General features: G+C 48.3%; 10 protein-coding genes across 10 annotated transcripts; 5 read left to right on the top strand and 5 right to left on the bottom strand.

Moving 5' to 3' along the window:
* Positions 1 to 1443: 1443 nt before the first annotated feature.
* On the bottom strand, positions 1444 to 3763 carry K444DRAFT_577101 (uncharacterized protein). Its single transcript, XM_024877564.1, has one exon. The coding sequence runs from the start codon at positions 3460 to 3462 to the stop codon at positions 1606 to 1608; it is 1857 nt and encodes a 618-aa protein (XP_024726778.1). The 5' UTR covers positions 3463 to 3763; the 3' UTR covers positions 1444 to 1605.
* Positions 3764 to 5643: 1880 nt separating this feature from the next.
* K444DRAFT_638461 (HET-domain-containing protein) lies at positions 5644 to 7645 on the top strand (the record flags this gene model as incomplete). Its single annotated transcript, XM_024884257.1, has 2 exons — positions 5644 to 5992; positions 6042 to 7645. 2 exons carry the CDS (start codon positions 5644 to 5646, stop codon positions 7643 to 7645), a joined length of 1953 nt encoding a protein of 650 aa, XP_024726779.1.
* Positions 7646 to 8155: 510 nt separating this feature from the next.
* Positions 8156 to 10741, top strand: K444DRAFT_622480 (dicarboxylic amino acid permease). The gene is made up of 5 exons (XM_024882110.1): positions 8156 to 8846; positions 8895 to 8985; positions 9033 to 9120; positions 9173 to 9520; positions 9569 to 10741. The coding sequence occupies exons 1-5, from the start codon at positions 8545 to 8547 to the stop codon at positions 10582 to 10584; spliced, it is 1845 nt and encodes a 614-aa protein (XP_024726780.1). The 5' UTR covers positions 8156 to 8544; the 3' UTR covers positions 10585 to 10741.
* Positions 10742 to 12667: 1926 nt separating this feature from the next.
* On the bottom strand, positions 12668 to 13714 carry K444DRAFT_548806 (putative nucleotide exchange factor SIL1; the record flags this gene model as incomplete). The annotated part of the gene is made up of 1 exon (XM_024876399.1): positions 12668 to 13714. One exon carries the CDS (start codon positions 13712 to 13714, stop codon positions 12668 to 12670), a length of 1047 nt encoding a protein of 348 aa, XP_024726781.1.
* A 299-nt stretch (positions 13715 to 14013) lies between these two features.
* On the bottom strand, positions 14014 to 14433 carry K444DRAFT_648755 (uncharacterized protein; the record flags this gene model as incomplete). Its single annotated transcript, XM_024885501.1, has 1 exon — positions 14014 to 14433. The coding sequence occupies one exon, from the start codon at positions 14431 to 14433 to the stop codon at positions 14014 to 14016; it is 420 nt and encodes a 139-aa protein (XP_024726782.1).
* A 132-nt stretch (positions 14434 to 14565) lies between these two features.
* On the top strand, positions 14566 to 15463 carry K444DRAFT_285063 (NADH-ubiquinone oxidoreductase 17.8 kDa subunit). The gene is made up of 3 exons (XM_024871604.1): positions 14566 to 14787; positions 14836 to 15077; positions 15124 to 15463. The coding sequence occupies exons 1-3, from the start codon at positions 14605 to 14607 to the stop codon at positions 15260 to 15262; spliced, it is 564 nt and encodes a 187-aa protein (XP_024726783.1). The 5' UTR covers positions 14566 to 14604; the 3' UTR covers positions 15263 to 15463.
* Positions 15437 to 16942, top strand: K444DRAFT_285082 (uncharacterized protein). Its single transcript, XM_024871605.1, has 3 exons — positions 15437 to 16172; positions 16217 to 16240; positions 16329 to 16942. The coding sequence occupies exons 1-3, from the start codon at positions 15665 to 15667 to the stop codon at positions 16904 to 16906; spliced, it is 1110 nt and encodes a 369-aa protein (XP_024726784.1). The 5' UTR covers positions 15437 to 15664; the 3' UTR covers positions 16907 to 16942.
* A 767-nt stretch (positions 16943 to 17709) lies between these two features.
* Positions 17710 to 18515, bottom strand: K444DRAFT_711937 (uncharacterized protein; the record flags this gene model as incomplete). Its single annotated transcript, XM_024888268.1, has 1 exon — positions 17710 to 18515. The coding sequence occupies one exon, from the start codon at positions 18513 to 18515 to the stop codon at positions 17787 to 17789; it is 729 nt and encodes a 242-aa protein (XP_024726785.1). The 3' UTR covers positions 17710 to 17786.
* A 940-nt stretch (positions 18516 to 19455) lies between these two features.
* On the top strand, positions 19456 to 19982 carry K444DRAFT_285095 (uncharacterized protein). The gene has a single exon (XM_024871606.1). It carries the CDS (start codon positions 19510 to 19512, stop codon positions 19792 to 19794), a length of 285 nt encoding a protein of 94 aa, XP_024726786.1. The 5' UTR covers positions 19456 to 19509; the 3' UTR covers positions 19795 to 19982.
* Positions 19983 to 21015, bottom strand: K444DRAFT_285103 (uncharacterized protein). Its single transcript, XM_024871607.1, has 2 exons — positions 20622 to 21015; positions 19983 to 20568 (listed from the first exon to the last, which is right to left on the bottom strand). Exons 1-2 carry the CDS (start codon positions 20827 to 20829, stop codon positions 20171 to 20173), a joined length of 606 nt encoding a protein of 201 aa, XP_024726787.1. The 5' UTR covers positions 20830 to 21015; the 3' UTR covers positions 19983 to 20170.
* Between the last annotated feature and the right edge of the window lie 43 nt (positions 21016 to 21058).

The raw sequence follows: 21058 nt of genomic DNA on the forward strand, positions 1-21058 counted from the left end.
AGCTTATCTCTACTAATACTAGGAATAAAAAACTTATTATGCTTCTCGGAATTTTGATTTTTCTTAGTTTTAGAAGTATTATTAAGGATTTAATTCGCTTATTAAACCTCGCTATTACTTAATTAGGTAACGAGGCGGCGCCTGGAGCTACCCGACTAAGCTAGCCCTGTCACGTGCATATATCACGTGTGCATAACTTAAGTTATTTATAAATATTCAAGAATAACTTAATTAATATATGAATAAAATAAGACCAATAGAATTATGCTTGAATAAAATATGAGTAAGGACCATTATTCTATTTTACTCGATTCATTTGACACACCGAGCGGGACTGGAGATGGGAAGCGACCTCCGAAAGACGCCGGCTGGCCACTGGGCATCCTGATGCTCGGGGCGGGGAAGAGCCAAAAAGCAGCGTGACAGACCTCAGAATTAGAAGCGAGGTGATATAGTTGAGATGGAGAGTTGGGAGCTTCCGCAAAGGCGCCAAGATCGAGGTCGACGTCACATACGAACTCAAGTTTAAGGACTTCCTCTGGAGAGGCGCCAAAACCTTCGATCCTCCACGATGTCCTTATATATTTGGAGATCGGCCAGGCTCCGTTGCGGGGCCAGACACCGCGCTCCTAATGAACACCAGAGAAAGAGGCGATACGGCTTACGATGAGGAAGGAAGGCCGTTCGTGGGAGGAGATCCATACTGCCCTGCCTCATCGGAGTAATGGGACGACCCAGGCAGTGTGTCAAATGAGTAGAGTAGAGTAGAGTAGTGGGCCCTACTCATACTCTACTCAACCAATTATAGCGCTACTCATACTCTACTCATACTCTACTCAAGCTACTCATGAGTAGTATGAGTAGTGTAAGTAGGTACCCACGTGATAGATACACGTGATAGACTAGCCTAATCAGGTAAGCCTTACGTCTAGCGCCGCTCTAGCGCCATGTCTCTGCCTAATTAGGCAGTGGCATTACTTAGTAAGCAAGACAGAGGAAATCAAGATTCTAAAGAGCATAACTAGTTTATTATTATAGAAAAATAGTATTTAGATAGTCTTATATAAGCCCTAACTTACCTTTACTAGGGCTACTTAATAAATACCTATATTATTTAATTATTAATTTATTATTATCACGTGATGGCTACTCATAACTACTCATACTACTCATGAGTATATACTCTACTCTACTCAAAATTTTAGGACATTACGCTACTCATATTCTACTCACGCTACTCATGAATATTCATGAGTAGTATGAGTAGCATGAGTAGTTCTTTGACACACTGGACCCAGGTGCGTTATTCGACAAAGCTGAAAGGGCAGCGATGATTGCAATGTAGTAGTACTCAACAGCTTGGACGAATATTACAAGAAATCAGTGCAGTCTCTCAAAACTCCCATGGAGGTTTAGGGGGGCCGGAATTGGAACGGTCGACCGGTAGTATCATAGTATGAACCAAAGGAAGGGCTGCAGCTATGCTGACAAGAAAACATGGCCCGCACCGAGGAATGGCGACAATTATGCGATATGTACTAATAATCCAAAGTTGGCTCTGCAACTATAGGGCAAGTCAACCACCAACAGCAATGACAATCCTCCTCACTTTAACGACTTCAACATTGGGAAGATCTTTGAGCGTAGCCAAAGTGTATGTGTTATATCATGCGGCACTGGCCCAGCCGCCTTATCCTGGCTCAGTGTCTTAGTCGCCACATTCACAAATCTGATTCCTGTTCCCTCACGATACTTCAACACGAGTGCTTGCCCGTTCCCCAACGGCACTTCTACCCACCGTTCCTTCCCAAGGTCGAAAGAGTAGAGCTCGTAGTCCGACGCCTTGAATGCCGATGTGCGGAGCGGGGCGCTCATAATCACTCCTACTACAAAGTCTAAATTGCCTGTTTCCTCACTGTTCGGTTTGGACTCTGCGAGGCTTAGGAAGAAGGCTCGCGCGGGTGAGGCTGTTTCCTCATCTGAGGTTCGGTAAAAGAGTGCGAATAGTACGCACTTGGTCAGATTGCTTCCATCTGCGTTCGGAGATTCTCTCCGGATCAGGACTGAACGAGGGCGGTCAAACTCCCAGCCTGGACCACAGTCTTGGTGAACATCATAGCCAGCTGCGGATAAAGATCCTATTCTGATCTCTGACCAGAGAGATGGGTCGGCCCCGACGAATGGTGTGTCGGTGATTTTGGTAACTAGATTCGCGTACACAGTCGTCAACGATGGGAGAGAGGTTTCGGGGCCGGGTGGCATTGCTACAATGGAAGGATTGTGAAGCCGCCAGAGGATGCTTCCGTCTTTGCTGATGAAGCTCTTTGATAATATGATTCCGAGACGATGATGACCAATATGGCATCGCAGTTGAACTATGATTGCTGGTTCGTAAATATAGTTATACCACTGCTTCTCTAGGGCCACGAGTCCCTCCGACCCGAGACTCGGTGTGGGAGGAGCATCTTCCGAGGCTCCCCCCTGCATGAGGCCGAGATCATCACCCAGCCTTCTGTTCTCCGCGATCTTACTCGGATTTTCGTCAAGACGTCCCGGATTATCCAAGCTTGGGTCCGCGGGAGTGTCCTCGGTTTCAATTGTGATTATGGGCGGCGGTACTGGTCTTCCATCGTCACGAAAATGCGAGAGGTCTGCTTGCCAGCTTGCTTTCGTGTTCACTGCCGCTTCTGGCTTCTGATCTGTTGGGGACGTCCTCTCTGACACAGATAGATTGTCCTCGCTCGTTTCTATGCCTCGTTTGATCTCGATGACGTTGTAGAGGAGTGGCGTTCCCGGCAATCGCTCGAGCCTAATCGCTTCAACTTGATGCACCATGCGCTGTCGTAGTCTGATATGTCGATTCACCACCTGAAACGGGCTCTCGGCCTCCATCCCATGTTCTGGTCCTAAAAGCTCTATCTTGGATGCATCTTTGAAGTACTCAGGAGAATGAGCGAAGAGTCCAGATATCCTCGTATAAGAGTGCATCTTCACGGGATACGACCACGCGAAGATCGACGCATCGTCGAACTGTCTCAAGATCTCTTGCTGCAAGCGCAGGAAGGCTTTGCGACCCTCCCCGTACAGCAATGGCATGTTGACGTCGAACAAACCCATCAAGCAATATGCTTCGTCTTCAAGCCGCGTGGTTTTGCGACCCGCCGCCCATGACATCTTCTGGGCCACGCTATACTCACTCCAACAACACTCTTCCAAAGCCTTCTGGCTGATGCAAGTAACGCTCGACACAGTAGCGCATAGCGACCTTTTGGTTCCAATCTCGGCCCAGTCCGACCCCAAGAACACGAGCTCCCCTGGCGCTAGTAATTCCTGGAGTGTCCAGCCACGCGTAAACCAACGGCTCCGAGCAAACGAGGATTGCTCCTTCGTGGGATCCTCACAGCTTTCGACATCACTCAGATACGCGTAGCAAATCCCCGCAGCTTGGTACCACTGGAACATAGAATTGATAGCCTCAGACAGCTCAGCGCTCGACGACTTGTCGATGCAGCATGTATCGATCCAGACATATTCGAACGCCTCAGATTGGGCGACTTGGCAGCAGCGGAGAATCTTTTCGTAGCCTTGCTTGGAATGGCTCTGCTGGTTGATGTAGTCGCTGTAGGAGACCTCTTCGGCGCCCTAGGTGTGGGAGAGTATTGCGTAGGGAGGTATACCATCGCCGCCTTCGCCGATGAATTCCTCAAAGTCCAACGTTTTGACATCGAGAAGGCGCATCCTTCATGGTTTGACGTTGAGATCGCGAGGTCGCAAATCAATAAGCGAGTTCGAAAGGCTGGGGGTAGAAGTATCCACTAGCCAACCGCCCAAACCCCCATCCGCCCACCCCAAAAAATCGATTTTTAATTATACCTTCATTATAATTACAAATCCTATTATATATTAACATGACATAGTATTTTCAATATCCTGACAATTATATATTTATTTTAACCTTGTGGTGCGGCTAGAATCGCCCGTTAAAGTAGTAAATTTTTTTTTTGGTATGTGCCCGGCTTACTAAAAATTATTGGGTGCGACCGCATACCGAAAAAAAAAAAAGATATTACTCTTTTACAGGCAATTCTAGCCGCACCACAAGGTTAAAATGGGAAAATGTAAAACGACACCCCCCCGGGTGTCGATTGGGGATATCGGTAGATTTGGAGTTTTAATACTGCCTAATTAGTTACTTGAGCTTACTTAAACCTTTCACTCAAACCAGACCTCTTAATATAGTTATGAGGAAGCTTATCCCTTCGTCCGGCGAGACATAGTCCACGCTAGCAAGGGGGCCTGGCTCAGGGCGAAAAAGTGATAGATGACTAATAAGTTTATTAGCAAAGGTACGACTTTACAGTCTGAGCCAGGCCCCCTTGCTAGCGTGGACTATGTCTCGCCGGTAGGGATGCACGATTTATAATTATTACAATTATAATAATCAAGTCCGGCGTAATTATATAATAATCAAGTCGCCAATATTATAATGCATAAAATACTGCATAAAAGGGCGTATAAATCGTGCATAAAAGGGCGTATAAATCGTGCATAATTCGGCACGTGGAAAAGGGTAAATTAGTGGATTTGATTATTGGGGAGGAGCACGAAACCGCGCTAGTTAAATGGAGGCTTCTGATTGGCTATGTCTCATATGCAAGATAATATCACCATAATCAAGTCGGAGTGATTATTTTACGATATTACGTATTCAAGTCCTAAATTATATAATTTTAGCATCCCTACTCGCCGGACGAAGGGATACAGTATATAAGAGTTCTAGTTCTGGGGCGTGGGGTAGGCGAGGCGATTATTGCGCACGAAGTAAATAAGTTCAGGTGCTTATCGCTAAATTTTCAGGCGCTCTTAAGGCCTTAAAATTTTCAACTTTTCTTATCTTCTTTAATATTTTTAAAATATTACTAATTATTATATAATAAAAACTTTACATTCTATTAGTTTATAATTAGGCCTTTTATAACCTAGAAATCAATCAAATTATAACAATTATTTATATAGTAAATTAAAATTAAAGAAATTCTAGATTTTTTGGTGTTCCTCTACTTTAGGTTAGTCCAGCCCCCAATTGACACCTTGGGGGGTGTCGTTTTACTTTCCCCCCAATATTCCTCGCGAGAATGCCAAAGACCCCATGGAATCCAGACTCCGGATTCAAGAGGCTCTTCTCCTCAAATGGAAAATCCTCGCATAACTTTGGCTGAAACGGAATAGAAACCAAAGCCTATCGATCATCGCAGCTTCTTCGCCCGAGAATTCCACCACCTTCAACTTCTAGGCTGTTCGTACGCCGCTTCTTCACGTTGCTGTCGGACAGAACGTATCTGAGCCTTGCACTCGACCACTCTCATTTCGCTCTCTTGCTTGCGCTGTTTACCTTCGTCCTGAAAGGACTTACGTCCTTGCTTTTGGCAGACCCGCATTCCTTGAGAATCGGTCCTTTCGTCGATTTCTCGCGACGAGTTGATGACATACGTACAACTGGTAATCTTCAACAACTCCAGTGCAATTTCTGTTATCACCAAGTCCTATTCGGTATTTCCTAGTACAGAAAACCTCTGGTCCTTTGGTGATATTTAGGAAGGCTTGAGTCATCCGTCTCTGCGAGAAGCCTCGAAGATCCCCACGATGAGCGAGATAACATCCGAATCACGAATTTGCGGCCTCTGTCTCGCTCCTGATAGTTTTGGTCTCATCAAAAGGGAAACCTATGATAGAAAATATTCCCTTCATCTTCCTGCTAAAGACCATGGGGTCATTATCTGGGACTTAGATCAATCAATTCTACTCGCATCTGCCGAGCAAGGCTGCTATTTCTGCGACCTTCTTCACCAACTCTCGCAGCACCCTTGCTCCGGGGAGCGACAAACAACAAAGTTCAGTGTGCGGATTGGTACGGATCCTGCTTTGAGCGTTCATTTTTGGTGGGCTAGGCTCGACGATAGGAAATCCATCGTTCAGATCTATCGTCCTTTTGGTTTGTCATACTAGTCTTTCCAAATTGGTTAATCTAACGTTATTCTCAGGTCATAAGGAAGCATGGACTGGCCTTCAAGAGGCTAGACCAGTATCCCATCATTCTGGTTCAGTGCAGAGCTTTGAATTTGTAAGAAAATGCCTCCGGAACTGCATCGAAGCTCATGAGGAATGTCGCCGAAGCTACTCTGACTTCCACCCAAAACGACTCCTTGATGTGGGGTCCGAAAAATTTTCCTCCCTCAAGCTCATCGACGACCAATTCCTAGCGGCACCATACCTCGCCCTGAGTCATTGCTGGGGTGACCACCAGCCATTAACGACGACTTCCCAAACGCTAGAACAAAGAAAATATTCTATTGAGTGGTCGAGCTTGCCCCCAGTTTTCCGAGATGCGGTTACCGTGACAAGAGAACTGGGAGTGCAGTACTTGTGGATAGATTGTTTGTGCATCCTACAAGACAGCGTTCGGGACTGGGAGGAACAAGCCTCCCAAATGGGACAAATCTACAGCAATTCCTATGTCACAATTCTTGCGGCATCTTCACCTTCTAGCTTAGTACCATTTCTGACTTCACGAGAAACCATTGTCTGCGAAGGAGTTAACCTCAGATTTGGCAAAGACCACTATGTTGGAGTTCGGAAGATCGGAGGTACCGATCACCGTGATCAACGGCTTCACTATCGTGGATGGGCTTTCCAAGAAGAAATCCTCTCAACAAGGATCATACGATTCACTCGCAAGGAAGTAAAGTGGGAATGCCAGGCGCTGTCTAGTTGTGAGTGCGGGGCTCATCCTTTATATGATACGAAAAAGGCAGAGAATTTGCAACGTACGAATTCCAACATCCAGCAACATTGGCTCAATCTAGTAGAGCAGTACTCGCGCCGCAGTCTCACCTTCTCCTTTGACAAGCTACCAGCAGTCGCAGGTATTGCTGCAGCCGCACACCAAAAGTTTGGGTATAGATACCTTGCTGGTCTTTGGGAGGAGACATTGCTTCGGGATCTAGCATGGCGCAGCAAGGCAGCATCGACTCCGGAGACTCCTCGTGATATCTCTCAAAGGCTACCGACCTTCTCTTGGGTGTCTGTCGACGAGAAAATCGATTACAAATCTTCACTTATGTATTGCAGTACGCACGAAAAAGATGCTATTGTTCGCTCCACTAGCATTGAACTCACCGGCGCCAATCCCTTTGGCCAAGTTGAAGGAGGATCAGTTATTTTGGAGGCTCCAGTTGTTGAAGTAAACCTACGATATCACTTAGTGGAACGGGAGCCTATTGATGGGAGGAGGAAGTGGTTCGTGAAGACATGTGATTGTTATATCGATGACTCGCCAGACGAACTTCAAAACGTCCAGTCCGACACACTTCTGTGCCATGATTCATTCACAGACACGAATGGCGTGACGATTTTCTCTGCCCAAAGAGCTAATCGAGATGCAATATCTCAGAATTTCGAATGCAAAGTGCGCCTCCTCAGTCTTTGCCACGTCAGTTGGAAGGCAAGAACATTGCTCGTCCTCAGCATCCCAAAACCGCCTGATGGAAGTTGCGAGAGGTTAGGCCTTATGTTTTATTATGATCCCGGGAAGATCAAGCATGACTGGTTCACAAATGCCCAAGTGCTGTTGACCACAATTATATGAGCGTCTAATAGGGAATGAATCCATGCCACCCATGTAATGGTTGGCAGAACCAGGCAATGTAGCTTCTCTATCAAGCCTGACTGCTTTCCCTTGACTCTACCTTCGAAAGCCTCTAGTTTAGATATCAGATTGGTGATCGGTATTTTGTTTCACAGTGTTGATCTGGATAAGATTGATTCCAATTTCGTATCCCACGAGCCGAGGAACTTCATCAGCCTCCCTGTCAAAAATGGTTCAAGTTACACTGACGGGATCCCCCGCATTTGTCGCGGGGAGATCTCCGAGATCCCCATCTGACATGCAGGAGCGGCTTCAGGGGCTCCAGGGCGGTGCAACCAAGGCCGCAGCTACCCACGACAACCCCTCATGACGTCTCCCAGTCCCAGACCCATCCGCAATCCTCCAACGGTCCAACGTCCATCTCGCTGGGCCGAAGTCGGGCAATTCGAGTCAGGACAACAAGGCAGCCATCCAGCGCCTGGTGCTGCCAATATTTCCTTTGTGTCTATCCAGGGTTCAGATGCCAAGCAATTATTGGCAGCGTGGCTTAGTGGCCCCGTGCATAGCTCACTCGGGCTTAGCCGTTAGAATTGCATCGCCGTGATAGGAACGGTTGTGCAGGAGGCTGAGACTTCGTCCGAAGCATCGCACAAGCGGAAGCCTCACTTCCTCCTGATTTGCTTCCATGGTATCTGGGCGTTGAGAACGAGCGCAACGAGTCTCGATGCGGAAATGGTGGCACGCAGGCTTCACAGCCGCACTGGAGGGCAGGACACGCGGAGTACAAATCTGGAGGTGGTCGCTGTGAGGCTGAAGTATCTTTTTCTCTTCGCTTGAATTCCTATTTCTTGCGCATTTCCTCTGTAGTTTTCGCGCCTTAGGATTGAGATATACAGTCAATGGCAGCACCACCGCACCGATACGATGAGGGGCTCGAGATGAGCCATTACGATGGGATGGAGGTCCACCAATACCCCCAGCAGAGTTATCAGAGGCACCAGAATCACGAGTATCAGGGAATGGAAGTGCACAATTATCCTGGGAACGATACCGACGATACATCTGAGAAGCCCGCTCTTCACGACGGGCCATATGTCTACAATGAGGATCCGCGATCGCAATTGCGTCGAGACCTCAAGACGAGACAGATTGCGATGATAGCTCTTGGAGGTGCTTTGGGAACTGGGCTGCTCATCAATACGTGAGGAAGACTGTCCATTCATTCATGGAATTCAGCTCACAGCAACAGTGGCCCTTCTCTTGCCGAATCTGGCCCGGGGTCAATGTTCATTGGATATGCTCTGGTGGGCGTCCTCTGTTATGCGGTAATGAGCGCAATGGTATGCTGTCCCGCTCCAAATCCTTCGTCCATGCTAACGAATCCTAGGGGGAGATGGCTGCTTGGCTGCCGCTCGCATCCGGCTTCACAGGCTTCGCCCATCGTTTCGTTGATCCGGCTCTTGGCTTTGCTCTTGGTGAGTGGGGACGAGACCCCTCCAACCTCAACACCCTTCTGACAACTCGAAGGTTGGAATTACTGGTTCAAATACATAATCACCACCCCGAACAATCTGATTGCTTCTACTCTCATCATAAGGTTCTGGTTTGATAAGGCAGGACAACATGATAGCCCAGGCGCAAACCCGGCTCTCTATGTGACGCTTTTCCTGGCTGCAATCATCGCAATTAACTACTTCGGCGTTGGATTCTTCGGAGAGCTCGAGTTTTGGCTCAGCAGCGCTAAGGTTTTGATCATGATCGGTCTGGTCATCTTTACTTTGGTCACTGCAACAGGAGGTGCGGGCCACCACGATGCTCCAGGATTTCGTTACTGGAAAAGTGGAAATCCTGGAGCTTTCGCAGAGTACGGAGCTAGTACGTAACTCAAACCCAGCCCTTCCTTCTTTTACTGACTTTCCACAGAGGGCGCAGGAGGCCGTTTCCTCGGCTTCTGGAACGTCATGTCCAACGCCGTGTTCTCCTACCTCGGTGCAGAACTCGTAGGAATCACAGTCGGCGAAGCGCAGAACCCACGGAAAGCCATCCCGCGAGCCGTAAAACTCACATTCTTCCGAATCGTCTTCTTCTACCTGATCCTCATTCTCCTGCTCGGCATGAACGTCCCCTACAACTCGCCCATTCTGATTTCCGCCGCCAACGAATCCAAAAATACCGCCTCCGCGAAAGCCTCCCCGTTCGTCGTAGCCGCCATCTTGGCCGGTGTGCCAGCAGTGGAGACGTTGATCAATGTCTGCCTTTTAGTCTTCACCTTCTCCGCCGCAAACTCGGACTTGTACATCGCGACCCGCTCGCTCTACTCTCTCGCCATTGAGGGCAACGCCCCACGCATCTTCTCGCGTACGGATGACAGAGGGGTCCCCATCTACGCGCTTGCCCTCTCAAGTATCTGCTGTACATCAGCATACATGTCCATCCGCCTCAGCGCCTTCCGCACCTTCCAGTACTTTGTCAGTCTGGTAACAATCTTCGGAATCCTGACCTGGATCTCGATCCTCATCAGCCACATCTACTTCGTTCGTGCTCGCCGCGCCCAAGGCATCCCAGACACGGCGCTCGCATATGTGTCACCCTTCGGAATTCGCGGTTCATGGGCTGCGTTGATCTTTGCTTGTGTAATCACGTTTTTCAATGGTTGGGCAGATTTTGTGCATGGCCTAACGGAGGAAACGAAGTTCAACCACAAGAACTTCATTGTTGACTATCTGCCCGTGCCGCTTTACCTAGCGATGATCTTTGGGTATAAGTGGATCATGAAGACAGAGGGTGTCAAGGCCGCGGATGCGGATCTGCTTGGAGGGAAGAGCAAGATCGATGAGGATGAGGCGGAGTTTGTTGCGGGGGAGATGGCGCGGAGAGGAGGGGCGCCGGAGCGGAAGTGGGAGAGGGTGTATCGATTGACGTTGGGGAATTTCTTTTGATCCTGCTGCATGTACTGGTGTTCCCCTCTCCATCACGCGTTGTATCGATCATGTTGGTTAGCGTTGATATTGAGCGAAGACTGTACTTGAATTTGTAGTTGTAACGACTAACGACTCTCATTATATATGTACTGTACTCTACAGCCAGTCTAGCCCCATCACTTTGAAGTGGAATGGTCTATGCCAAAACATCGTACCGCTTCCGCTGCACACTATCCCATCCCTCCTCAATTTCTCTCCTCTCCACCTCGTCCTTAACAACCTTCTTCTTCCACTCGCCTGCTTCCCGGAGATACCATTCTTGTCCTCTCATGGCATGGTTCTGCTGATCTCTCTCTGCTTTCTGCATAGCTCGCTGATACTTGCCTGCCTTCCATTGCTTTCCTCCACAACGAAAGGAGGAGCAAGAAACAAATGACAAGGTGTGACTATCCGAAGCATTCAAAAGTGGCATCTCATCGACATGCTTGTGCTTGTGTTTGGGGGTGGCGAGTGGGGCAGGGGGAAGATGAAGCTTCCAAGCACTTTTCAATGCATGCACGATTTTCTTGGCCTTTTATTTATTAGTAGAGGTCGAGGTCGACTTTTGCGAGCTTGACTTGGTGGTGGGAGAAGAGGCCGGTGGAGGGGGAAGATGCAGCTTCCATGCGTGTCCGAGTTTGTGGGCGATTTGCTTGAGCTTTTTCTGAACGGCGGAGGGTTGTTTGGGGGAAGAGGCGATGTTGGAGTTGGAGTTGGAATTGCTTGATTGAAGAAAGTTGGGTGAGGTGGGTTTCTGCTTTGGTTGCTTTGGTTGCTTTTGTTGTCGAGGAGGTGGGGTCCATGTGTATGGTGAGGAGCTGAAGGGTGAGAAGAGTGCGCTGAACTCTAGAGTTGTTGCCATGTTGGTTGTGAAGGTATAAGTGCGGGTGTGTGGTTGGACAAGTAATTATGAGTGAGGCGTGTTTGTTGTAAGTTAGAGGATGTGATGGGGAGGGAGGTGAGATGCGTAAATATATAATGGGTAGATGGTCGGTGTCGATGTGAACTGGATAGGTGAGTTGTGACAAGACACCCACACTTTGATATCGGAACCAAGGTTCGAGATGGATTTAGAATCAAACCAGCTACTCATCAGGTGAAATATTAGACTTTGCCATTGTATCAAGCTGAGATCATTGACAAGGGATAGGTTCAATGTCCCTCGAACCTCCTGCATACCTTTATAATACGCCCTCTCCCCTTGTAGTATGTACCCTTCCTTGGCCATGCATTTTGGAAAAATTATCTCCTATTTGTTTCAAGAGACTGCGTGCTTGTAATCAACTGGGAGATCGCGATTGTGGAGCTCTAAACGGCCAGTCCAAGTCAATATGCATCCATACCTACCACCTCCCACAGATGAATTTCCCAGCACAAAACTAACTTGCATCCACCTCTTCTCCACTCGCTCAATCATTATCTCCCATCATTCCACCAACACGCTCCTCTCGTCACCCAAAATCTATCTCTCTACCCACGTCGCAGCCCATCATCCGCATCCACGGCATCAGAGTCTACCTCATCTCAAAACACATCACTTGCACCGAGCCGCCAAGAGAAAATGAAATCGTCCGCTAAACAAACTTCCTTCATGGTCACTCAATATAGAAGCTGAAGCAGCTAGTCTTAAGCCTCACATCAGAACTTCTCGTCAGCCAAAGACCCTTTGCGCCGACAAACTCCATTTCCTCACCACCGACAGCCACCCCGTCGCGTTCTTGCCTGGTGCACGAAACCAGAAACAAAACCAGAAACTCAGCAGATATGAGAAGAACATGAAGCAGGTGTAGGACGACGAGAGAGGGTCATGAATCGTGGGAAGACGGGACGGACGCATGATTTCAGTTGACTGCATAGTCGCGAGGAAGAAGTATTTGCAGAGGGAGGCGCGCAGGATTGAGGTTCGGAAAATGGCGGGGCCAGGAAGACTTGTCGGCACTTCTTCTCACGTAATAGAGAGGTGGAGTGGAAGTGGAGTGGAAGGTGGAGGGACGTTCGTGGATCAGGTGGTATTTGTGTGACCTGGATTTCGTATTAAGTATTGGTGATATTCTGACAACGATTATAACTCCCTGTCTTGTATCGAATTGCCCCATTCTGCCCTCCTCTCCCGCAATTTTTGCGAAAATTCCTTCGCCCAGAACGCCGTCTGCCTCTCGTTGAAGAAAGAATCGACCTGGTATTCCCAGCATCCATCCTCTAACATGTGGCCCTTAGTCCTACACACCTTCCCCTCATTGACGGGCATTTTCGGCCACTCTCGAAGCGCAGCACCCATTCCTTCATCTAGGAAGTTGTCATTGACAAGCTCCAGGACCTTCTTCCTCACGATATCGAAGTCCACGCCTTTCTTCAAAAAGATAGCGAGGAGCATCTCCATACCTCCTTTATCCAAGAAATCCTTGCGGATGGCAGGCTCCTTAAGGAGACCACTGATAGCTGTGACTTTCGCCTTCAATGTGTGAGGATCTTTCTCCCTGCCCAAACGGTTGCGTAAAATGGACACGAGGTCCTTCTTCCCGTGGCTCTTTGCTTCATAAAACTCTGACCCACATGTAGGGAATACGAGCATGCTCCATAGGTTCCCTACTTCTTTCAAGGCGGTGGGATTGTTTTGAACAGCGCTGGCGATGATACTGGCAGCTTTGTGGTCACGGCTCTTCTCCTTGGCGGGGAACTTCTCGGAGCCGGAGCCGATGATGAGACAGAGGAGCTTTTCCATCACGGGAGCGTCCTTTGCAATCTCGAGACCGTAATAGATATCGTGGGATAGCTCGGAGAGGTCATCCAGAGCTTTATCGAAGGCTCGAGCTTCGGTCTTGACGAATATGAGAGCTGCTTGGAAGGTGCTGATTTCGTCGCCAGAGGTTGGAGGCGGCGGGATCACTTTGCCGGCTGATTCGTATACTGGAGGTGATATAGGGACTTGGTCTCTCATCGCTGGTTTTGGCTCTTCTTGCTTTGCTTCGCCCTCGGGTTGGGGAACCACGACGATGGATTGCTCGGTAGGTAGATCTTTGAGGGCTTCTCGAAGACTATCTTCAAAAGGGATTTCCCCTTCCATTGGGACATTCAGTCGTGCTTCACGCTCCCCTGAATTGATGTCCATCCGTATATGTAGACCAGCTGGAATATCTTGTCCCTCTCTTATGATCTGGAACTCTTCCGTTGGGGTGAATGTCCGGGGATAGCAGTCATTTTCATCGGTCGATGAGCATATGAGCTCCTCGTCTGCAACTGGTGCTACCGAAGAAGGTGGGGAGTTGGCTCGTGACAAGATTGGCAGAGCGAGGCATGCCAGGCCTAGGAAATTGCGAGCTGTTAAATTAACCATGTTGGAAACTCGTAGATGTCTGCGAGGTGTGCAGTGGAATATCGATTTAAATGTCGGAAATATCTGCCACGTCTTCAAGTCTCAAGACTGGAAAGGACACGCTTGACTTTCCGCCTTAGTCTCCTCAGGGTCCGTCGCTGACTTTCCGCCACTTCGAGGTTCAGGACAGCCTTGTTAAACGCTGCGACGTCCAGAGGTTTCGATTTGCCTTCGGCCTGCTGCTGCTTCTCAACTAACCACGCATCCCAAACCTTAGGACAATCGTCGAACAATTCCCCCCCTTCCCAGCTAGACCTTAGAACCGGGCAATCCTTCCACTTGACCAAATACCATTTATTGCCGTTCTTCACAGTGATCTCAGCGATGATCTTCTCAGGAGGATGGTCTTCGCCGTCGTCGGTTTCTAACGATGCGAGCGATTCGTTGTCGTCTCCTAGGTCCGGTTCGTACTCCTCCAGGTATTGGAGATAATTCAATGAAATGTTGGAAGCCATCGTAAGGATAAGTGGCCGGGTCACCTTTTTGGAGCTGAGTTTGGATCCCATTTGCCTTGAGGCTAACTAAATTTGGCGCCTTGCTGACTAATTCCCGACCATCGAGAAGCACCTGAACGACCTCAAACGTCACATCAAGAGGCTCTCGACGGCCAATTGAACCACACCATCATGCTTGCACTCCGGCGAAAGGCAGTCGAATCTGCCGGGCGTCTTCCCACAGCTGCTGGTCGAGGAACGAGTCGCTATTCGACAGCTCAGCATGGAAAGACAGGGGATAAGGTCCACCACTTCGCGGGAGAGAGTACCGAGCATGGCCATCACACAGCGGGACCGAAGGCCGAATCATTAGGAGTCAGTAGATTGCTTGCAAGGAATTGGAGGCTATGCTGATCTTGATAGACCGCTTTCTACGTCGTGCTTGCAGCTGTCCCTATATCGATCGGAATCTATGCCGCGTCAAGAACAGGAGCAGATGGAAAGATGACTGGTCTGTCGAAGGTCATCGATAGCTATTCGCACTACAAGGAGAAATGGGCTGCACGAAACAATTTGCATGTTGCGATGGTCGAGCAGGCGGCATTTGACCGGAATCTGTTCCAGAGCACGGCAGGGAGCAAGCATGTCGACTTGAAGTTTCCAGAGCACGTTGAAACCCCCCTTTATTCCCACAGAATCTGACAAATTCAGGATCTTCAATACGGGATCGCCGTTCAATGTGGTGGCTGGCCAGGGAGCAAGGAATATGGATCAATTGGTGGCGCATTACGATAAGTTGAACGCGGATGAGGAGGCGAAGAAGGCAGAGGCATTGTCCAAGGAGAAGTAGACTGATACAATACCCATACATACAATTTTGTAATCTGCGTCCTTTTCAGGGCGTGAGTTGTCTGATTGTACAGCCACACTTGGATCATTTTCACGGAGTTGAGCTGGTCGCGCCTTCCCGACAACATAGTTGTTGCTAGTTGCGCTAGTCTTACCTTCCTTTTCTGTATGCGATCTTGCTTTTAACCAGAAATCCTTTCCTCCGTCCTCTACCGTCTTCAATCCTCCATCTTTCTTGATCTTTGATATCCACCACTGTATCAATCATCCAACTCGTTAAGAAAAGATATCGAACAAGATATTCTACCCCGCAGCCAACTTTTTGCTTGGCAACGGTGAGAGTCTGCCTGGAACGCAGCCGCAACACCTCCCCCGAAGTCTACCAACGATCGCTCAACAGTCAATGTCCAAGGATCAACCCGAACCGGTTGTCGCCGTTGCTCAGGAGGTTCGCGTCATTAGCCCTGGGCCGAATGCCCAAGTCAGAAAAACCTCGGTGCGCGAGAGAACTTCACAGAACAACCAGCCCGACAGCTCTATTCAAGAACAAGATGAGCGCGAGAATGCCCGTGGCGCGGCCCTTGTGCCGGTCATGAGAACAGGAGACCAAGACCACAAGACGCAATTGTTTCCCGTCGACCAGGTACTTTCTCCAAACCCTGGACCTTCTGATCTTGGATCTCCCGACACGACGCCTCCTAGCAAGAGGAAGGCGGGACTTTCACTAACTCAGCTTGCTAAGAGCATGAGTGATCTGGCAGTAAACCAAAAGAAGCGCCGCCTAGACCCGACACCGAAGCACAAGTGGACGAATTGGTCTAGGTTGACAAGTCCAGCTTTTATTAGCCAGCCAACCCCCAAAAATTTGGTCGCTGTTGAACAATCTCGAGACGTAGATACTCCCATGGCAGGTTGGTACAATCATCCATCATAAGGCATGGCGCTGACGTTCAAGATTCTGTTTCGATTCCAATTCCAGGTCAGTCAAAGATCCCTCCCTGAGGTCAAGACTTGGACTGCTCTGATGTATGAAATCGACTTCGTGGAATAAAGCTGATAAGGTTCAGTATACAAACCATACAAGATTCGGGAGAGCAGGCTGGGTGGGATGGGCATGTTTGCGACCACAGATATTCCCAAGGGTAAGATAATTACCGAAGAACAATCACTCATTCGATTACTGTGCTTCGACGTGTGCGCCACTGAAGACGATCCTTCCTATCGCGACATGGTCGAAACTCTTACTTATCAATTCGACCACCTAGCCTCGCCAGAAGACAGAGCTTTCACCGAAAACCTGGAGCCATTCTACGGCGAAGAATCTTTTGTCCTGAGAGTCATGCGAAAGTACGGCTTCGAGGCTTATCATTCGGAGTGCTTCCCCTGTACAGCTTTATTTCGGGACATTTGCCGAGCCAATCACTCTTGTGACAGAGCGAATGCTTATATTGTCAACTTGGGCAACGAGAACGACTCGTCAACTGGTAGGTTGACAGCGTCTCGGGCAGTTGAGATAGGAGAGGAGATTCTGATTGATTACACTGTTCTGGGATGGGCACTACTTGAGAAGGGGGAAATGCTCAAGAAGTATAGGTTCGTTTGTAGTCGGTCGTCGTGCAAGTCTTGCTATGAGGGCTTTGAGTAGGACTATTAGTAGTGGGGAAGAAGTTCATAGGCAAGATTTCGATTGCGAGAAGGATTGCTTAGTCGTGGTTCACTAGAACAATAGAATCATTGCCTTTGCATGGTCCAGAAGTCTTTGATCGAACTTTTCCCTAACATCACTCGAGCTCACATGCGTATTGAAAGTGCAAAAGAAATCATCTTTATAGATACACTCGTGGTGTTTTTGCAAACGTGCTGTAGCTAGAATGCTTCTTTGTATTCGTGATCCCTCCGCCACAATAATACGCACGTGATGCAGGCTTGCTTTCAAAGTCAAAGCAAGGAATTTGCTGAGCTGGAGCGCTCTCCGACATGTTTGTGAATGGCCACTATTGAGAGCAAGGTAGCTGTGGTTGGCCACTTAGGTAAGACGATGACAATTGTATGAACGAAACAGTGTTTAGCTGGTAATTAAGCTTCAAAGTATAAGGGTAAAGTTGATATAGATTGAGATTTCTAAAGTACAAGAAGTGCGGACTAGAAGAGGGTTGATATGCCTCTGCAGCTGAGCTAATCCTAATGGAGATGATGAGGTGAATGGCAACTGACAGATGACGAAGATTATCCACTTTAGTAGCGGGTTAAATGCCATTGGCCACTCCTAAGTCTTTTACAGGATCGATCTAAATAATACCATCCATTGTTCTTAAAGCTCATATCAGTAATAAGTTCAACCAAGATCTATTTTCATAATGCCATTTATCCCTTACCAAGTCACAATTCAAGCCAACTGTGCCAGAGATCAAGGGATATGACATCCTGAGAGTGCAAAGAAAACAACTGTATTTCTATCTTTCCCATTTTCTCTGCTTTTCAACACACTTTAAATCCTCAACGTCTACCATCTAGTGTATGTCTAATTAGTTTACCGCCTCAACTTCGGCGGCGTTAGAAAATCCCCTGTACTCCTCCTCTCCAATCCTTGCCAACACCGAATCATCAATCTTTCTCCACTTCAACCCATACAACTCCTGGAAACTCATAATCATTGGGCGCCACTTATCAGGATCAACCCGATTTTCCTTCCCATCCATCCTAATTTCTTCATGGACGTGTGTCCTCAACACCTTGACCTCCAGCGCAATAAAACCTTTTGTATCAGCATCCTGCATCATCTCATAGACCCCAACAAGCTCCGCCTCCATCTGGGCCGGACACTCCATAATCCTGGCTGGGCGAACCAAATCCGATTTGAGCGGCGTCAACTTTGCATGACCGAACTTGTCATGAACGTATGCATATCCATTCATTCTCTTGAAATATTTGTACCCTTCATCCGGTTTTGCGGTCAATATCTCCTCAGAGCCCGTTGTTCGCGCGAGAGCGTTGACGGCCCCTGTCATGCTGTCTGAAGGGAGGTTGAGAACGCACTGCTTGGTGCGGAGAAGATTTATAGTCGTCTGTGAGATGGCACCGAGGCCGAGCATGCAGCGATTTCCGAGCCACCAGGCCGAAGACATCGGGGCTATGTTGAAGCTGAGGTCAGGATTTTCGGTAGTAATAAGGACGACTGGTGTGCCCCAATAAAAGATCGCCGGGGAGATGGTGCTGTGCTTTGGGACAAGCTCGCTATCTTGGATTGATCCCATTGTATCGAATTTGAGAAGATGACTTTTGGAAGAAGGGTGATTTGGTAAGACGAGAAAGAATGAGATTCGGGTTTGGGAATGTGATAAACCATCAGGGAGAATGAACAAGTCTTATATGTCTTTCAAAAACTCTAAAGTTTCTATCCTTGTTCAATAGAAAGCCTTTTTAGTCACAAATTTTAGCAGCGACGAAGTTTAGAGATATGTGGGGCAATTGTGCTGAAATTGACCTATGAAGCCCCTTAATGCTTGTGAATTGTCCACTTCACCACTACGAAACTCCGTAGCTTAAATCACATCAGTGACCCAAGATGTGATGCAGCAGGGATAAAGTAGGAAGTGTCGAGGTTTGGTTGAAACTTGAGTAGCTGGAGTCCAATATTTAATTGGTCAGTTCAATAGCAACATGGAAATCAGTCAGTCTATAGGGGGATACTAGACGAGATGCGCCGATAAGCGAAGGCATCGAGGCACTCTAATTGGCCACTTTGAGAGCATAAACAAAGTACGATGACATTTATCCTACCGTCGACCTTCTTACTATAATATTCTCCGCGGACCAGTCCCAATTTTAGTCGAGAAATGTGACTCACAAGCAAGAAGTCTATAATGGGTTACGGAGTCGAGAATAATATCACGAGAAGCTTTATTCCCAGGCTCGTCGGAAAATGATCCAGGCATCTTGTTATCGGGGACTGACGGGTCGAGCACATGAAGGATCATTCCTTCCTTCTTGATGTGTTCCATGCGAGATGGCCTCTAATGGCTGGATGTATGGCAATTTCTTAGGTCCAAACTTGATGGTAGCATTCACATCATCCCCTGCCGATTATGACTGATCTGAGTTTGCTGCTGATGTGCTTGCAGGGTTGTCGGTTACTGGGGGAGATTCCTTCCCAGCGAGAATGAATTCAAGAAGCACTCTGAAGTTTTCAAATGCTGGGCCATTGATAAGTAAATTCTTGACCCGCTGAATATTCGATAGCTCTTCGTCATGTTCAGTCTGATCCCCAGAACCATCACTACCTTGCACGACTCTGAGTCCAGAAAAATGTTGGAGATACGTTATAACCGCCTCGTCCTTGTTAGATTTCGCGGATGTCCTTCCATCATTCTGATAGGCATATGCTCTATGTTTGGAACGCAAGGCTGCAGGCAAGGCGGACCGAAGTTCTGGTTGCATCAAGTAATAATCACGTTCTTGAATATCCATTACCTTGAACGTGGTAGGTTTGCGTATTCCGCTGTTCAAACTGTTGAGTACCCAAGCCCTCTATGATGTAAGTGTGAAAATTTTAAATGACCTGTTAAGACCGAGTAGTTAATTTGCGCAAGAATCACTCGTGAGAGTGATAGGTTAGAGAGGTAACACGATGCATTCGCGCATGTTAACCGGAGCTTTGTACAAGTATGAAGTCTCACTTGAGGACTCGAGCAGGATGCAGTGACTCCTAACTGCCATCTCCCTCGGTCTGGGCCGATCTATTGAATCGCTTTTGGTAATCTCAGGTGCAATTGCACCTCACAGCTCAAGATGAGATTCCATCGTTCCCACCATAATCGTTTCCCCCGCGAACAACGGTTTAATGTCTCTCCCCTCTCCCGTTCCTGTTCGTCTCATAAGCAGTGAGCGAGAAAATTTCCTTTGACGGTACTCACAATTCATTGCTATTCGCCGGATCCTCAAACTGCCTCCTCCGCCTCATAATTTCTCTCTCAGCCCTTCGCCATTGCCAAAAGAATACAGCCGCCGCTATCGCTGCTATTCCAAACCCAACGCCCAACCCAGCACCTACACCTATGATTGTAGTTTTCTCCGATCCACAATTAGTAGCGGTTATAGTCGATGTCGCAGTAGCGGTTATAGTCGAGCTTATGGTAATCGAAGGAGCGTCAGGGCTGGTGCCGATTAATGCCCCCGCAGACCCGGCTTGAATGCTGAAGGAACCGTTTCCTGAAGTGCAGGAATTGCGTGCTGCCTGGTCCGTTCCACAAGCAAAAATGTAGGGCGCATCGCAGGGCGTCAATACCACATCTCCACGAAACTTGTCGCCTAATATCGATTTAGTGAATGAAATTTGGGGTTCTTGACTCGCCATAACGTACCGATCGTGCACTGTTGGGGACAACCTACAGTGCCGTTGAATTTTTGATCAGTGCAGCCTCGCCGGACCAGCGCGCTCAATCCGGTAGAGAAACAGTACCCGTTCTTGACACAAAGATCTCCAGCACGGCAGCAGTGCGAGACTGCAGCAGTGGTGTTGCAAGGAATCAGACCTTCGCCGGGTTGGCCATCAGGATAATAGCATGTCATTATGATCTTAACGCGTCGACATGTTTGTAACGGTGAGATGTGTCTGTGTTTATGTATGGGGAAGGCTGGGCTTGAGGTGGAGTCGTGGCGCTCTCGCCCGTGTGTGGCGCGCCTGGACTGGCTTGGAATATTGGTGTCCAGGACGAATGTGGAGGAGGCTGCGGGATCGTGACACCATTATTTGCATGTGAGTGGACAAGATAATCGAGGCGCTCGCCCGCTGCTCAGT

This window comes from Hyaloscypha bicolor (genome assembly GCF_002865645.1).
Source record: "Hyaloscypha bicolor E unplaced genomic scaffold K444scaffold_189, whole genome shotgun sequence".
Classification (NCBI taxonomy): domain Eukaryota; kingdom Fungi; phylum Ascomycota; class Leotiomycetes; order Helotiales; family Hyaloscyphaceae; genus Hyaloscypha; species Hyaloscypha bicolor.

Excerpts from the sequence above, each read along its gene's own strand:
- K444DRAFT_285063 (XM_024871604.1), top strand. The coding sequence starts at position 14,605 with ATGCTTGCACTCCGGCGAAAGGCAGTCGAATCTGCCGGGCGTCTTCCC. Across the intron at positions 14,788-14,835 it reads CGAAGGCCGAATCATTAGGA|ACCGCTTTCTACGTCGTGCT; the intron begins GTCAGTAGATTG and ends TGATCTTGATAG. Across the intron at positions 15,078-15,123 it reads GTCGACTTGAAGTTTCCAGA|GATCTTCAATACGGGATCGC; the intron begins GCACGTTGAAAC and ends TGACAAATTCAG.
- K444DRAFT_577101 (XM_024877564.1), bottom strand. The coding sequence starts at position 3,462 with ATGTTCCAGTGGTACCAAGCTGCGGGGATTTGCTACGCGTATCTGAGT.
- K444DRAFT_285082 (XM_024871605.1), top strand. The coding sequence starts at position 15,665 with ATGTCCAAGGATCAACCCGAACCGGTTGTCGCCGTTGCTCAGGAGGTT. Across the intron at positions 16,173-16,216 it reads CGTAGATACTCCCATGGCAG|ATTCTGTTTCGATTCCAATT; the intron begins GTTGGTACAATC and ends CTGACGTTCAAG. Across the intron at positions 16,241-16,328 it reads TGTTTCGATTCCAATTCCAG|TATACAAACCATACAAGATT; the intron begins GTCAGTCAAAGA and ends GATAAGGTTCAG.
- K444DRAFT_285103 (XM_024871607.1), bottom strand. The coding sequence starts at position 20,829 with ATGACATGCTATTATCCTGATGGCCAACCCGGCGAAGGTCTGATTCCT. Across the intron at positions 20,569-20,621 it reads TCCCCAACAGTGCACGATCG|GCGACAAGTTTCGTGGAGAT; the intron begins GTACGTTATGGC and ends AATCGATATTAG.
- K444DRAFT_285095 (XM_024871606.1), top strand. The coding sequence starts at position 19,510 with ATGTTCAGTCTGATCCCCAGAACCATCACTACCTTGCACGACTCTGAG.
- K444DRAFT_622480 (XM_024882110.1), top strand. The coding sequence starts at position 8,545 with ATGGCAGCACCACCGCACCGATACGATGAGGGGCTCGAGATGAGCCAT. Across the intron at positions 8,986-9,032 it reads ATGCGGTAATGAGCGCAATG|GGGGAGATGGCTGCTTGGCT; the intron begins GTATGCTGTCCC and ends AACGAATCCTAG. Across the intron at positions 9,521-9,568 it reads TTTCGCAGAGTACGGAGCTA|AGGGCGCAGGAGGCCGTTTC; the intron begins GTACGTAACTCA and ends GACTTTCCACAG.